The sequence below is a fragment of the Acomys minous genome (assembly GCF_964271855.1).
Source record: "Acomys minous genome assembly, chromosome: 4".
NCBI lineage: Eukaryota > Metazoa > Chordata > Mammalia > Rodentia > Muridae > Acomys > Acomys minous.
Window position 1 is genome coordinate 106,046,600 of NC_140486.1, and position 18,284 is coordinate 106,064,883.

Sequence of the window (18,284 nt, forward strand, 5' to 3'; positions counted from 1 at the left end):
GACCTTTATAAAGGGAAAACATTGAAACCAGAGTATCAAAGCTTTTCATAATGGAATAATCCTAAATGATAGTCCTGTCTGTTTTAATTCAATATTTTTACCTTTGGTACTTTACCGAGTAACTAATATATAGGAAAATAAGTTTCATACATAATAGTAAGAAATAGAGTAAAGAAGAAAAGTTGGCAGGCAGTTCTGTTGATTATTTTTTATTTTTACTGTGCTTAACTCATAATTATTATGGAAATCCTTTACCATGTTATATCTTTGACAGTTTTGTGCAATAGAAATTATGAAAAATAAAGGCTATCAGTTGTGTTTTCTTTTGGTTTAGGGTTTTTGTTTTGTGCTGTTATTATTGTTGGGTTTGGAAAGAAGGTTCACATCACCCAGACTTCTCTCCTGAGACTACTGCTTACACCTCTCCTGGAGTTGCAATGTCCACCACCTATGCATGCTTGAACATGTTTAATCATATTCCATAAAACATACAGTTACCTGCAAGAATTAAATCAGGTAGATAAGGATATAGCAAGTAGTTACTTCCAAAAGGAGTCTGGGTAGAAATTTGTTCTCATATGGTTACATAGACCGTGTTACTATAATTTAGTGGATATAATGTTGGTCTTGCCCCATTAGGAATCACAGTATACTGTGTTTTCTGGACAGGTACACTCAAAGTTCCTCACAGTTAGAAAATCAAGATAAGAGAGGCTGGCCTTCTGCCTGTAAAAGCACACCCCATTTAATAAGTAAGTCTCTCTAGTGCACTGCTGTGATGGAATTCTGATATATGCAGCCCATGCAATCTTAGCTGTGTGGAAACCAGCTGCTCAAGTTTTCCAAAGAGCACTGGTGATGCCAAAGATGGGTGGTCCTGGAGAAGCTGCGGTGGCAGCATCCTAGAGGATTTTTTTCTTTTTTTTTTCTCCTTTATTAATTTATTCTTGTTACATCTCAATGGTTATCCCATCCCTTGTATCCTCCCATTCTTCCCTCTCTCCCATTTTCCCCTTATTCCCCTCCCCTATGACTGTTCCTGAGGGGGATTACCTCCCCCTGTATATGCTCATAGGGTATCAAGTCTCTTCTTGGTAACCTGCTGTCCTTCCTCTGAGTGTCACCAGGTCTCCCCCTCCAGGGGACATGGTCAAAGGTGAGGCACCAGAGTATGTGAGAAAGTCATATCCCACTCTCCACTCTACTGTGGAGAGTGTTCTGTCCATCGGCTAGATCTGGGTAGGGGTTTAAGGTTTACCGCCTGTATTGTCCTTGGCTGGTGCCTTAGTTTGAGCGGGACCCCTGAGCCCAAATCTGCCTATCATAATGTTCTACTTGTAGGCTTCTAGGAATTCAGGTGGTCATAGAGGATTTTAATAAATATAGATGAAAATGAAGGTGGCTCTCTGACAAGATCTCTAGTGCCGGGATTTGGTCATTGCCCCCTCGGTGGAGAGTCCCTGTGGGAACACAGAGAAGGCAGATGCAGACTGTCCAGATGAGACCTCATAGGCTGTGGTCAGAAAGAGGAGGACCCCACATGGCAGAGGTATAGGGGAGGGGAATAGATCATCGGAGTGGTGCGGAGGGTGGGAACAGGAAGATAAGAGTGAGGGGATTATAATCCAGAAGTAATATGAATTAATAATAACAATAATTAGTATTAATAATAATAATAATAAAAGAAAACTGAGACAGCCAAACAAAGTTTCATGAATACAAGGAGGTAACCAAGACTAAATCATTTTAATCTCACTTACAAAAGCTTTTCAGTTTCAAGAGATGCCTTTTATTCATTGTTGAATTGGGGAGCCTTAGCTATTAGTGTTCTATTCAGGAAGTTGTCTCCTGTACCAATGAGCTCAAGGGTCTTTCCCATGTTTTCTTCTGACAGATTTAGGGTGTCTGGCTTTATGCTGAAGTCTTTAATCCTCTTGGACTTTAGTTTTGTGCAGGGTGATAAATATGGATCTATTTGCATTTTTCTACATCTAGACATCCAGTCAGACCAGCACCATTTGTTGAAGATGCTATCCTTTTTCCACAGTATAGATTTGACTTCTTTGTCAAAAACAAGTGTTCATACGTATGTGGGATTATTTCGGAGACTTCAATTCGATTACATTTATCAACCATCCTAGTTCCATGCCAGTACAATGGAGTTCTTATTACTGTGTAGCTTAAGATCCAGGATGGAGTTTCCTCTGGAAGATCTTTTATTTACAAGATTGCTTTAGCTATTCTGAGCTTTTTGTTTTTCCATATGAAATTTAGATTGCTCTTTCAAGGTCTATAAAGAATTTTGTAGGTAATTTAATGGGGATTATATTGAATCTGTATATATATATATATATATATATATATATATATTTTTTTTTTTTTTTTTTTTGCTTTTGGTGGGATGGCAATTTTTACTATATTGATCCTCCTGATCCACAAGCATGGGAGATCTTTCCATCTAATGATATCGTCTTCAATTTCTTTCATCAGTGACTTGAAGTTTTTTCATACAAGTCTTTCACTTGCTTGGTTTCAGTTACACCAAGATACTTTATGGCCCAAAAAGAGACCCTCAAGGCCAGCAGATCTGGATTCAGGGGCCTGCATAAACAGCTGCACCAACCAAGGACAATGCATGCAGTAAACCTACACTCCCAGTTTACAGCTAGCCAATGGACAGCTCATTCTCCATCGTTGTAGGAGGTGTGGGGACTGCCTCTGACATGAACTCTGGTGACCCAGATTTGATCACTATCCCTTGGTGGGGCTGCCTTGTCAGTATACAGAGGAAGAGGAAGCAGGCTATCAGGCTGAGACCTGATAAGCTATGGTCAGGTGGTGGGGAAAGAGGTCCCTTTCTGTCAGAGATGTAGGGGAGGGGACTAGGGCAGAAGAGGTAGGGAGTGTGAGAATGGGAAGATACAAAGGAAAGGATAACAGTCAGGATGTAATCTGAATAAATTATAATAAATTAAAATTTAAAAATTATTTAAAATTGGTTTGTTTATACTGTATAACATGTATTTACAGTGACATTTCAATTTAACAGTTTAAGTATATTTTGAATACATGAATAATAATGTGCATATGTATAATATACTGAGTCTGGGAATAAATCTGAGGGTAGTAACTCAAACTTTAAAACTCCGCCAAAGGAAATAGAACATTAAAATGACTGTTATTGATATTAATTATGTTTGGTACTCTTTTTTTCTATTTTTCATTGATATTCATATTTTAAATAGGCTCTAGCTATTGACGAACAATAGTTCTTCGATTCACTTAATGGATCAAACTAAAAGATTTTAGAGAATCCATTAAAATGCTTTATCTGCTTTCTCATAAAAAGTTTGTCCTCAAAAAAGTTTCCATTGCTTCTCATTCTGACTGACAGGCCTCTCTAATTTCCGCTGGTCTAAATGAGATTTATTTAGATTTATTAATTTAGAACAAAGGAACGCCAGTAAGTTTTTAATAATAATTATCATTATCACTGATTAAAATTATATTGTTTTGTCCAGATGGAGTTCTTTTCCTGTCATCTAGAATGAGCTTGCATTGTGTGGATATAACATGTTTAGATCCAAACAGGCAGATGGCGGAGTGACAGGACATCACATGTTCATGATGTCAGTCATAGTGTCTCACCAACTCTTACTTTAAATAATCTGTTGCCCAAAGGAACCCATACATTTCAAAATACAACTAGACTCGAGAGGCTAAACATTACATGAGCTTGGACATAGGTCTTTTCCCTACCAAAGATAGACTCTCAGGCTGTCTATGGTTCAGCCAGGAGAAGTGTCAATCAAGCCTACTTGATCAGTGAGAGTGTTGGTCTTTGGAGATTCCCTTGGGCACTTTCATTTGAGAGAGGAAACAGCTTAAGTAGCAAGAGTTCTCAGTAAAGGATGTAAAACTGACTCAAGGAAAGACTGTAATATTTGGTGTTAACTATTTAATATTTTTAAGAAATAGCTATTGTGGTTAAGAATAACCCAATTTAAGAAATTGCAATTGATAGAAAGAAACTGGCAAAGTTCCTAATAAAAACCTTTCTATAAAAAAGACTTTAGTCTTTGATAGTTTTTCGTGTATGTTTAATTCTAAAGAGAAGCCAATGGACCTTTAGAATTTTGAGTGAGATTCTAAAACAAGTTTCAGGGGAAGTTCTCTTACATGGATTTCCCAGGGAATGTGCTCAGTATGTATCCTTCTGGGAATTTCCCTATGGAACAGCTGTGCCCCTTGAGGCAAAACTCATACAGAAGAAATGTCACCTTAGGACTTGAAGGATCCCATTTGAAAACTCAGACAGCAACAACATTTTAGACCAAGATATTTAAATGAGGCTAACATTCAGCTTCTTAAAACTTTCAACTTTGTATCTGCTTGATTTTACCTCCTATTTTGATGTTTTATGATGTGTCTGAACAAATATTATTGTCATAGACTTCAGTTTTTTCCTTCAAACTACTACTCCTTAATTTTTAATATTGGTTAGTAAATCAAATCATGAGCTTTGGAAGCTACATTCAGTAGCATAGATCAATGAGCTAGCAATATCCAATAGTCAATGTGACTGGAAGAAAATGATAAATTGACTTACTTCCTTTTCCTATAAAATGTGAGACATTTTCACCTATTAGGACACTGAGCTTCACTTTCTTGTCCAAAGAACACTCAGGTTTTGGCACATAAGTGAACATTTTTGGGGCTATTTCTCAATTCTAGAATGGCATAAGATCTTTATCCTGGAACAAGAGTATTTCATTAAGAAGGTAAAATAAAGAAAAACTATAACAAACATGACCTTTCCCGTTCTTCTTCTTCTTCCTTCTCTGCAGGTGGAAGATGCCATAAATCCTGCACTGGCCGATGCTGGGGCCCCACGGAAAAACACTGCCAGACCTGTAAGTGTCCAAGAGAAAAAAGTAGCAGGATTGAGATGGTCAATGGTTAAATGATAGAATCTTCTCCCAGTCCTGATCACCTGCAATGTGAAATGAGCTTAATTTGCTTCCCTCCAAAAAAGCTACCTAATTCATTGCCTTCAAATGAGGCAATACATTATTTCATTCCACAGTTCTTTGCGGTTTCTCAGTCAATGACACCCATAGCACATTTGTCATGGCATTATCTCTGACTTTGAACTATGTATATCAGTAAAATTAGTAGATCCAAACACATTAAAAGTTATGTTAATTCACTTTCAAGTTAACTGGTATTTAATTATGTTCTCCAAGTACTTATATTATCGTTGATGGATTATAAAAAGAAATATAGCCCTGATAGCAGCACATAGATGTAAGCTACATGACTAATGGATTTACACTCACTACTGTTGACAACAATAGTTACTCCTTTTATGCTTCCTTTTAAGATTTAGTTAAATTGTGTGTTAATATGATCACATTAATGTAAACAGTAGTTTCTTGTTTCAGTCATTATTTAATGTGAGATTAGCCTGTCATCTTTGATAAGACATTGGAAACACAAAAGTCCAGGAGCTGGGAATGAATTCAGTCCTTCAGGTCTTTACTGTATATAGGTGAAGCCATGGTTTGATCCCCAGTCCTGAATACATATATAATATTTTCAGCATTCTTAAATTTGTACAATATTCAAAATATACCTTCTACTTCACCAATCTTATCGATAAATATTTTCTTTTATATTTGAAAACAAAGCTTACTTTGGAAATAGTAAACCTTCCCCCTATGCATTAGAACCAACATCTTAAAAACTACAAGAAGGTGAGAATGTGAAATGCGTCCTTTACATATCATAGAAGATACAAAACCTTTGAAGGTTTAAACAGGCAAAGATGGCAAAATTAGGTAATTGGCTATAATGTTAGATAAAAAATAAACATTTCACATGTATCTCAGTTCACCACATTGTTTTTAATAAAAACAATAACATAAGAATTTATTATAGTGTAAGCCAGCAATGGAAAGAGTACAGAAAGAATACATCCTTAAAAGTAAAAATATCTTCAGTATATTTTTAACTTATGTATATGTTATTGTTCAAAATTCAAGAAATATAAGCAGAATAACATAGCATTGTCTTCTGACCTGTGCTTCTCCTTGTTCAGCCACTAACTGGCATACATTGTACTCTTCTGAAAATAAGCTCTGTAAACAAAAGATGCATGTTTACATTTTTCCCATTCTCACTCAAAACTACTTATTATGCTATATGAATTGTCAGGCTTCTGTTACTGTAAGACACTCCAGAAATGTGATAACCTTAAAAACATAAAAGCTTAATTTTGGCTCACCGCTTTGAATACTTCATTGAGTGATTACTCCTATAGAGCGTGGGCCCTCTGATAATATAACATGCCTCAGCATTACTCACTTCTTAGATTGTCCGTGTTTTTTTGTTTGCTTGTTTGTTTGTTTTTTGGGACAGGGTTTCTCTGTGTAGCCTTGGCTGTCCTGGACTCACTTTGTAGACCAGGCTGGCCTGGAACTCACAGTGATCTGCCTGCATTTGCCTCCTGAATGAGAGGATTAAAAATGTGTGTCACCATGCCCAGCAGTTTTCACCTTTTAAAAAATGGCACTGTGAATTGGGGACCATGTCACCATCAATACATTGGGGTTTAGAACATATAAAATTCAAATTATAGTATACAACTTAACTTTTCTTTTACTTGTAAAATCAGTTTAATCTCCACAAATTTTTCAAGGGTGGACTATCCAACACATGGATACTCTGTTAAGTCTTTAATATTTGTTTCTCTATGAATTTATCACTTTCCTTCTTATCAAAATATAGAACAACACTTTATTAATCTGTATTATGTTTTGTTGTTTCAGGAAGTAAATTTACAATAATTAATATGAAAACTGTTTCTGTCTAGTAAAGCCTATAAAATCCATTCAGTGCTTGCTTTTCTTATAAAATGCATGTAGTATGTCATATATGTCACCTGAACAGAATAAATACAAAGGTTTTTAAAGCATGTACCACTTTTTACAATTGCATAATCTTTTTTTTAAAAAATCATTAAACATGTTTTACTTTTTACATCAACACTTATATTATTCCACATATATACAATAAACTACATATAGCAAGAAGAACCATGACACAACCAGGACTCATATAAGTTTTACATTCTTAGTGCTTTGGCTATTTGTATTTGACAGCCTTGAAGAAAACATCTTTCCTATCTAGGTGCATCTAAAGTTCTGAATGTGAATCAATCTCTTTCACATATTGTCATTATCAACTTAAAACACCTATCTAGACCTATAAACATCTTAACCCCTAAATAACTAAGCTTTGTTGTAAAACTAAGCTAAGAGCAAGGAATTTATCACTTTCTAATACATGGTTTCCTTTTTAATATCTACAGCTTTTTGAATTTATGGATTTGTGTGGTTTGTTTTGAGAGTTCAATAGATCTGCACTCTATTGTATCATCTCTCCCCTCTTTCACTTCCTTTTAACTGTTCCTGTAAGCTCCTCGAACTCATGACCTTTTATTAAAATTATTTTATACACTGTATATACACAGATACGTGTACATCAAAACAGTCTTTTGCCTGCATTTAGTGCTGCTCATATATGTATTTGTTGGAGGCTGGTCACTTGGGAATGGATAATCTCTTAAGAGCATCTCCCTGGAGAAGGCTACAACCCATGTCTTAACAGCTATTAACAGTAGTTCTTTGTGTACAAGTGGGGCATTTTGAGAATTCCCTTATTCCTGAAAACATGTCAACTGGCTCTTATTGATATTATGTAGGTCTTATCTATGCAACCATATTTTTGATATTTCATTGGCACACTTTCCCTTTCATACATAGAAGACACTATTTCACAGAAGATATCCTGAACTGGCTCTTAGCAACACACACACACACACACACACACACACACACACACAGTCATTTACAATGCTCCCAGAGTCCTCATTCTCATGATTCGATTGTAACTATATCAACTGAAGTGAGGCACCTGCACAGTAAGTTGTGTATATCTGAAATGGTCTCTGTCTAGAGCAAAAAGAAGCATCTTTGATGAGTGAGAGCTACACTTACATGTTGGTATAAACATAAGTATTTAGAATAAAGGAATTATACTTGCGTAGGAGAATGGCAGTTGTAGGCTCTCTTCTCTGCCACTTGACCTTACCAGTCATGGGTATGTAGTTGGTGGATTCCAATACCAAGCTTGAATTCCCTCCAATTGAAGGGAGCTTATATCCAATTAAACAGCTGGTGGTTTCCCCTAAGACATAAGTGCCACCATTGCACCTTGAGGATTTATTCCCAGGCTGCTCCATGTTCTGGTTTGGAGGCTTTTCTGCTGTGTAGGATTGCTTGGTTGCTTTTCTCCTTTGAAGCCTGCATAGCATATTTACACATCATGAGAGCCAATCATTAGTTCTAGCGCAATTCCTTAAATCTTGTATCTGAAATTTGTGGTGTCTTTAACAATAGGGTTTTGCTTTTAAGTTCTGGGGAAGCTGCCAAGTGCTACTCAATATCCCTTATTATTTGGGGAGTCTCTTAAGCATTCCTACTCAAAAATTTGAAGGGAGATTTCTCACATATGGCACTGGGGGTTTTGTTAGGTAATATAGGCGATTGTAGGGAGTATCATCAACCCAATAGGAATAGATTTGCTTAAATTATACACATAAATCAACAGTCACAGATATACATAAATGCAGAAACAAGCGCATACACATACCCACACACTTCAAAAATTGTTTCTCTGTACCTTTTTCTAAAATCCTTCATCCTATTTATAAGGAAATAATCCTTCCTCTCTTCCACTCTCCCTGTTAAATTCTCTCTCATTTTCCCCACTTACTTCTTCAACCATATGTTATCCATCCTCTTCTGTAGAGCTCCTTCAACCCGGTCTTTAAGATCCATGCATGCATGCATGGATTTCCATGGTATTGGTTCTCAAAAGTAGCATTTGTAGGGCCACAGACTTGCATAGTTGCACTTTGGTAGAGATCACCAACACCAGATCATATTCTCTGTAACAATCCCTGCTGTCAGGAAAAATATGTGCCAGTGCCTATTTTTCTAGTCCTGAACTAAATAGAACATTAGCAACTGCTTTTTAGTCTTTATTAATTACAAACAAACTTATATCTGGCTAAGATTAAGTTAACTCACTTGATATAAACAGTGTTCTATGGCAGAAATATTTTTAAACAATTTTTTCAGACCAGATTGTACCTTAATACTAGGTTACTATGGGATATTAATTCACCACAGTGTTTGGAGACAAGACGGTAAGATTTCCAAAGCTAATCATAAGATGCTGGGTTGGTGGTGACCTGAGAGGGTGTGGTCATATGGTGGTAGAGGAAGACCCTTCAGTAAGAGGTCTATGGGAGGGGGAATAGGGCAAAAGAGGGCGGGGCCTAGAAACCTGAAGAAACAAGTGAAGTGATAACATTCAGTATATAATCTGAGTGAATTTTAATAATAAAAAAGAAGAAGGAAAAATTATATTTCAGTGAGTATAAGACTTCATGGGATTCTCTATAGGGATGAATACCAGAGCTTTCATGAAGATGAATTATACACAGCCCAGATTTCTAGTTTCCCTTTAGATTTTCAGTGGTTTCTTTGTGAACTAATGTGATTTACGGTGATGTTCATTGAATTAAATAATACCTTTGGAGCTTTTAATAGTATTCTACTTAACTGGTGGACCACTGTAAATATACATTTTATAATTGCAATGTGTACTCTCATAATTTAAAATTACTTCTTTCCCTATGGCTGCAATAAATTTCTTTTGGTGAGATCTTCCATAAGGAAATTAATTTTTAACTTTTTAAAAATTTTTGGTCAAATAATTTCTTATATCTTTTATGGATTTTTTTCCCCAGAATTTCAAAGTATTAGGAAAGGAGGGACAACTATTCCAAATTGCTTCCTCTCCATTCAGCAAAGCAAAGTTCAGATAGTAGTTCACCTTACCAGTTCACTGGCGTACTCCTGTAGGCCTTCATCCCTGCTGGTGTGCTAAAGGGTGTGTTGTGTAGCGAGAAGGAAAGAAGTCACAGTAAAGACAAGCGGCTCAGCTCTGGGAGAGGTCAACAGTGCTGAACAACGTGTTGGATGAGATGAAGCAGAGTAGTAATGAGAGCTGACAACGTCTCTGAATGAAGCCCTGGGAAGCAAAGGTGTCAGTCCATCACATTGTCCCTGAGTGAAAGGAGTCAGTGTTGCCACAACTGGGGGAAACTCTTGTGCTTGGTGAAAGTAGAGCCCACAAAATGGGAACCCAGGAACACTTTATCAGAAGCTTGTTATAGACAAAGGATTATTTGTCCAGTTTTCAAGATTTTTATATATTTTTTTCAGAAATTTAGAATTATATTTTTTTTTCATTTAATTATACTCTACTCATTCTTTCTGTGCTCTGGTTTAGGTCTCGGAGTTGATTTGAAGGCATGTTGTATAATTTAATCGTGTCCTCAGTAGCATTTCCTGATGCTCACATTATAAACTAGAACAAGTAGATATTTTATAAACACTCTCTATTAGAACAGAAGGTTTTTTTTTTCTAAACAGAATATTTTAAGAAAGCTTAGCCATGCTAAGGGATTTTATGAATATTAATGTAAGTAAGCGATGCTCGTACAATCTTACTAAGTGCTCTGCTCCTATTCATCCCAGAGTGATATATTGAACAACTAGATTTCGTGCTCCTTTAATCCTTTTTAACGCTATAGCCTGCCGACCCTGGAAACCTAACAAGAATATTTCTGGCATCACTGCAAAGGGTCAAACGATCGTAGGCTCGGATACAGAGAGATACCGTACATGTGGAGCCGCAACTGCAACTTGAAAGTACTTTCAAGCTCAGTAAAATCATGCCTGCCTTGCTCCACAGCACAGCTTAAGTAAATTGATTCAGTGGATTAATGTAGTCATGTCAGGGGAGACAAACTTATCTTCTATGTGAAGGCTGAAGCTTATGGAAGTATTATTTAGTAAGCTTGCGGGAAAGAATGACAACTCTCTCTCTCTCTCTCTCTATTCATAAGAACTGAGTCCTGAGGTCTAAGTTGTATAGGTGTAGGTGTGAAGGAGACTATGCTTTAAGAAATAAATAACAGTGATTAAAGGAACAAAGCTATCTCTGTCCCTGCAAGATATATGAAGTGCACTTATCGCATTTAAAATAGATACTTCTTGTCCTTTTTTATCTCCAGTCACAGTATCAGGCTGGCTCTCTCTAGCCTCCTATTATCAGGAAGGATAGTGATTTCATATTACACTTCCCTTTTGTCCTCCCAGACCCAATGTCAGCTCATTTAGTCACTGCGTTTTGAGTGAGGAAAGTGAAAAGTGCATATATTAAAATGTTAAAGTTGGATTTTCCCAATATTTACCTGCGTTGTGCATTAAAATAGTCATAATTGTCTGCAATTAAATATTTTATAATTAGAAATGTATAAGGTGATAAACTTTGGTACTAAATTTTCTGCCTTCTAAGTTGTTTTTCAAATGCCATTTCTTGCCTAGATACAAATTATAAAGTATAAGTGTATTTATCAATAGAAAGAAGAAGGCATTTGTCTTTTGCAATATATTGCAATATAAAATTGAAGAGAAAATCTGTGCTGCAGTTGCTGGACTAAGCAGACACTATACTTTTTCCCATTTATCATTAAATTAATTTAAGCTAAGACATTATTTTCATATAAGGAACCCTTTTATTTTGGAAGTTTTCATTTAAAAATAACTTTAAAATAAAAAGTCCCTATGCTATATATTTCTTAATGAGCTATTGAATATGTTTATAAACATTATTCCAAACAACATTTATGCTATCCATTGTTATTATGAAGACCTTATAGATTATCCTAAGAAAACTGAAAGTTTAACAAGTTCATTTATACTTTATTATGCTTGCAAATGTGAAAAATCACTTTTACAAGGACAATGTATTAATACATTCTTTTAAAATGAGGGGAAAAAATAAAATCTAATCTTACTCTTATTTATTCTTAAGAAAAATTTTGGACATATAAATTCTTATATTTGTTTTAAAGTATATAACAGCATCAAACTAGAATACTTAATTACATTAAATAGTTAATAAACTCAAAAATTATTGTTTTTCTTCCCCAAAATATAATCAAGAAAAAGTAACACTTAAGATTAAGTTGTATTTCTGTCTCCATGAAAATCTGAAAAAAAATCTGTAAATTGCAAATTTTAAATGACAAATTATAAGGATAAAAAGCAAATTATACTTGTGTGCATTTAGAAACATATAATTTATCACATTATAATTGTGTTTACAGTCTTTGTTGAGCAATATTATTTTAAAGGAAGGTGCCAATGTGGTAAATATCCAATTAGGGCTGAGAAAAGCTAGTGGGAATTAATGTGGAGTGGAAAAGAGCTGAGCCAGCATCCCTGATCAATCTGAGGACAGCAAACCTTTGTTAGGAGCCAACATCCTTAATTAAAACTCTTGTATTTTACTAATAACTTTGTATGTCTATAAGCCTTCATATTGATTTCAATTATTTTCTGTTTCCCTTTTTTGAATTTATAGTTTCTGGAGACATTGTAAAATTAAGGAATACATTACAGTGCACTAATTACCTGTATTCATTTAACATTTTAAACAGTGAGTCAAATATTTACTTAAAAAATACGGGAAAAAATGTCTATTAGTTATGTATGGTCATAACATTCTTCATTGATTTGAATGGAGAACATTATTTCCATCTAACTATGGCAGGTAACTTTATTTGAACTATGATTTAGATGACAAGGCAGGGCCATTGAGAAGATGTTACTGAATTCCACACTAAGGGTTGGTAGGGCATAAATACAATATATGAAATTAGGCCTTTTCTGTTGACATTCTGGCATGAAGTGAGACATGAGATCATGCCAAGGAATTTGAAAAATGCATTTCAAGGCATGAGTTCTTTTGATTTACTTTTGGTTTTACTTCTTTGCTTAACTATTGTACTAGTGTTGTAAGAAGGGTACAACAAATAAACGACACCCCTTATTATAACATGAGGTTTTATGATTTTTTAAAACATGTCCAAATTTGGTACATGAGAAAAATAGTAACAGCCACTGCAGTTCACTGAATTTTGTTGTCCCCATGATCCGAATTTGGAAAGGTTTTCTCCATTGGCCTTACATCCGAGAATTAATTAGAAGGATGATTTTGACCTAGAACATGTATACCAGGAACACTCAGGTTGCTTTTTTTACAATTTCAAAATTTGAACTATGTGCACTCAGCTGAGCACTGTTTTCTTTTTTATTATTATTATTTATTTTTTATTAATTTATTCATATTATATCTCAGTTGTTAGCCCATCCTTTTTATCCTCCCATTCCTCCCTTCCTCCCACTTCCCCCTTACTCCCCTCCCCTATGTCTGTGTCTGAGGGGGCCCTCCTCCTCCTGTATATGCTCATAGGGTATCAAGTCTCTCCTTGTGACCTATTATCCTTCTTCTGAGTGCCACCAGGCGTCTCCATCCAAGGAACATGGTCAAATATGGGACACCAGAGTTTGTGTGAAAGTCAGATCTCCTTCTCCACTCAATAGTGGAGAATGTCCTGTCCATCGGCTAGTCTGGGTAGGAGTTCGAGGTTCACTGCCTATATTTTCCTTGGCTGTTGCCATAGTTTACAGAGGACCCCAGGGCCCAGATTCGAGACATTAACCCAGTTAGAGGAAAAAGTGGGGAAGAGTCTGGAACACATAGGCACAGGAGAAAACTTCCTGAACAGAACACCAACAGCCCAGGCCTTAACATCAACAATTAATAAATGGGACCTCATCAGGCTGAGAAGCTTCTGTAAGGCAGGTGACACTGTCAAGAGAACAAAGCGACAGCCTACAGACTGGGAAAAGATCTTTACCAACCCTTCATCTGACAAAGGTCTAATATCTAAAATATATAAAGAACTCAAGAAACTAAACACCACCAAACCAAATAACCCCATAGAGAAATGGGGCTCAGAACTAAACAGAGAATTCTCAATAGAGGAATATCAAATGGCTGAGAAACACTTAAAGAAATGCTCGACCTCCTTAGTCATCAGAGAAATGCAAATCAAAACGACACAGAGATTCCATCTTACACCCATCAGAATGGCTAAGATCAGTAACTCAACTGACACCACATGCTGGCGAGGGTGTGGAGAAAGAGGAACATTCCTTCATTGCTGGTGGGAATGCAAACTAGTACAACCACTTTGGAAAGCTATCTGGCACTTTCTCAGAAAAATGGGAATAGGGCTTCCCCAAAACCCAGCTATTCCACTCCTTGGAATATACCCAGAAGATGCACTACCACACAACAGGGACATATGCTCAACCATGTTCATAGCTGCCTTATTCATAATAGCCAGAACATGGAAACAGCCTAAGTGTCCCTCAGTAGAAGAATGGATAAAGAAACTGTGGTACATCTACACTATGGAATACTACTCAGCTATTAAAAACAAGGAATTTCCAAAATTTGTGAACAAATGGATTGAACTAGAAATTGTCATGATGAGTGAGTTCACACAGAAGCAAAAAGAGCTAAATGGTATATACTCACTTATATCAAGACACTAGTCCAAAGTGTATGTCCCCATGAAAAACTGTACCTACCAGGAAAGTGGGTAAGAGGGGAGGACATCCTATTGAGACTTTAGGTGTGAGAAGCCTGGGAGAATGAGGAAATAGAAGGATCCAGCGAGTCCTGGAAAACTACAGGTGAGCACTGTTTTCTAACTGCTGGTTGCAACTTGTTACCACTGTCAAGTCTGTCCACAAGATCCTGACTAACACTTTAAAAATTGCATGAAGTAGACTAGAGTTTAAAAAAATGATTATATTCTGAAAGCATTTTTCATTATATCCTCAAACAATACATTTGAAATCTTAATCTTATAATCATTTATGGTTTGCTGCTATTACTGAAATGTGGACTCATATATTAGCTCTCGTTAGGTCCCCCAACCTTCCGCTATAAAATTTGCAAGGTGAAATTAGTTATGTGTAAGATACCGTGAAATTACATATGTGTATATGTATATGCATATATAGCAATCTTATATCAAGGCTTAGCCACAAGCGTGAAAAGAATTGGGGTGCTACCTTAGTTTTAATTATGCTCACTCTCAGTGCTGTTAATGCATGGGACATAGGGATAAACTGATGTTAAGGAGTGAAAACAGAAGTGAGATATTTTAGCTACACAGTTTTTCATTTTTAATAATTTCTAGAACCATCGTCCTTACTCTTCCCAGCCCCTGGCCTTTTCCTTTGGGCATCTACTGTTTGTGTCTCAAAACTTAATCCCTACAAACTAATAAAGATGTATAGGAGTTCGGAAAGTAATTTAAAGATCTAGTTGGATGATAACTCACTATGTGACCTGGAGTAACCTAGTTAGGTATTTTTAAATGTTAATGTCTTCCTCTGTGACACTGAGATAATTAGCTTGCTCTTTGAAATGCATAGGCTATATCACTGCAGATTTTATATATTTAAAACTATTTAAATGACACTATGGGCCCATAGTAAAAGTAATAATGTCATTATATGTGAACACAATTCTCCCCCTTGCCTTTTTATAAAGAGTGATTACCTAATAGCAGTGCAGTACATAGATGAGTGTATTTTTACATATATGTATATGCAAAAACACAAGTGAATGCTATGTTAGTTTCTCTTGACTTACAATTGGCTTATTATTTCTATTTTTCTGTCATTCAGTGTTATTTCACTTATACCATATGTTTTACATCTTACTTCAGCACAAAAAAGATCAACTAATTTTTCTGATGCTGTAATAGTTTTGAGACTCATGTTTGTACTATAATTTATTTAGCCGTTCTGGCTTAGTGGACGTTAAAATTACATTAGTGACAATTATAATCAATGAACAGTTCAAAATATGCAATTATCTACAAATGCACATCATTTTATAAGTCATATTTCTCTAGACTGAACTGTGAAGTCACATACCTTTAAATACATAAATTTGATGGAAAAAGACAAATTGCTCTTCAGGAGTCATGTATCAATTAATAAACTCACAAATAATTTATTCAGGGTTCAGGGTTTTATCCTTATCAAAACAGAAGCTTTCTAGTACACCAGCAAAAGATACTGGCTCCTTTAGAGACATCTGGCTATTTTCATTGTATTTTTCCATAAAAACATACATTAATTTGAGTTCGTTTCTTCCTCAATAAGTGACAAATTGTACTTAATTTCTTCATTCCTTACCTGCTGTGAACTTCTGTCTTTCACACAGAAATATTCTTTGAAAACTTGGATCACATATTAAGGAGTAACTCAGCTATGTACCAAATGGGAGAAACCCATCTTCTTTATCTTTACTATTTTGATAACAGAAGGAGAATAAGAAAAGGTGAAAGGATATGATAGTTTTGCTTGTTTGTTAGTTTTTACATCAAAGCAGTATATACATATGTGTGATATACCATAAATAAAATTACATCAAATTGTACCATACACTTTTGTGTTGGTTTGGGCTTTGTTGTTTTTATGTTTGCATTGTTTGTTTGTTTTTAGTTTTGTAAACAGAATATTGTTATCACCTGGGTTGGTAATTAACTCCTGCTTCTGCTTTGTCTGCATTTTGAGTAGTGCACTTAATGGCGTGCATCACCATGCACCATGTCTTGCTTTGTGAAAAATTCATGATGCTGCTGTCAATCTAGTTCGAAGTACCATTTTTCACAAAAGCCCTACATGGAGAGAGGGCTTAGTTGCTTTGTAATCGTGTGGACTTGAGTTTGATCCCCAGAAACCACATTAAGACCCAAGAACTATAGCACATACCTAACATTCTAATGCCAGGCATGGGAGGGTAGGATGATGCGGCAAAGGTGTGAGCTTCCTCACTTGCCAGGCTAGTTGAATTGGTGAGTTCCAGGATTTCTCAAAGAGCCTGTCCCCCAAACAAGGTAGAAAGCTGTTAAGACTGACTGGTCAGGCAGTAAACTGTCTTAAATCAATTTATAAATTTTGGAAGCTGCTAACCCACAATGCTGGTTCACTCAGTAATTTAAGTTTTATTCCTTCTCAAGTCTCTGAAGGGCATTGAAGACAAGATAGTATAGTTTTACGACCAAGCGTTGGTTAGGGGACAAGATCATTTTAGATCAAGATAAAGAAGTTAAGCTATTATAGTTGAGATAGGATAAATATTGAATCTCATTCGGAAATTTAGACCCAACAAGACAGGAAAAACATTTGCTTCAAAACAAGACGAATGCAGATGGCCAAGTCACTATGAAAGTAACATGTATAGAATTCATTTTTCTCGTGATCGTCACATGGTTCTGCCTGCTGTGTGTAGTTTGTCTTATACATGTGTAATAAAATAAAATTTAAAAAAAGACACCTGACATTCATCACTGTCCTTTCTGCACATGTGAATGCCCTGGAACCTGCACATACCCCCCCACACACATACATACACACACTTATACGTATATGTGCTCACCACACATAAAACAGACACAACAATACATACAAACACACAAAAATCCACTAAATTTTTTATAGATTTTCATACTCTTCCTTCATGTGCTGAAATCTCTGTCTAGAGTCCTGTAATTGGTATGTGAAATAATTCTCACTCATGGCTAGGAATCTTTTATAGTTATTATAATATCATAATATTTTTCCTTGATTCCTGACTCACAAACTTTGTAGATGTTAACAGTCTCTTAATGAGGGAGAATTTCCCTTGTGGCTAAGATGGTAGTTTAAAACCAACTTTAAATTCCTTCAATGAATCACTGAGGATGTCTTTATAAGAAAGGTTAAAGAGAACTCATTAAATAAATTAATAAAGCAGGTGATGGTGAAGGACGGAGTCGACAAGATCCCTTTGCTCTGTGATACATCTAACAATATTATCATGTCGCAGTTCATGGGTCACTAGAGACTAGACTGGAAACAAGGGTCAAATCTGATTAGTACCTGCAGAAATCGGAGCATGCTTTTATTAACTGACTCAGAATGTCAATTTCAGCAACGCCTGTGCAGCAAAAGGCTTTTGGGTTACCTATAGAAGCTATTGCATAGGATCAAATGGTTATGTTACCTGTAGGTGTGCATACATCGTGACACAGCAAGCTTTCTCATTTATAGTGGTTATTATCAGATCATATATGATTGGAAGGACAATCATATCCACTAGGGAAGCCTAAACAACTTATCACAAATTCTACTTTGTGATACATAGGTTGTTGGCTCTGTTTCTTA

At 35.8% G+C, this 18,284-nt stretch overlaps 1 protein-coding gene across 6 annotated transcripts in view; it reads left to right on the forward strand.

Moving 5' to 3' along the window:
• The window catches only part of ERBB4 (erb-b2 receptor tyrosine kinase 4), a 1,013,384-nt gene that overhangs the window by 665,420 nt on the left and 329,680 nt on the right, over positions 1–18,284 (forward strand). For all 6 annotated transcript variants that reach the window (XM_084778333.1, XM_084778334.1, XM_084778335.1 and 3 more), the window contains one exon: positions 4,848–4,913. In XM_084778333.1, the coding sequence (XP_084634459.1) occupies positions 4,848–4,913 (66 nt within the window). The remainder of the gene's footprint in view (positions 1–4,847; positions 4,914–18,284) is intronic.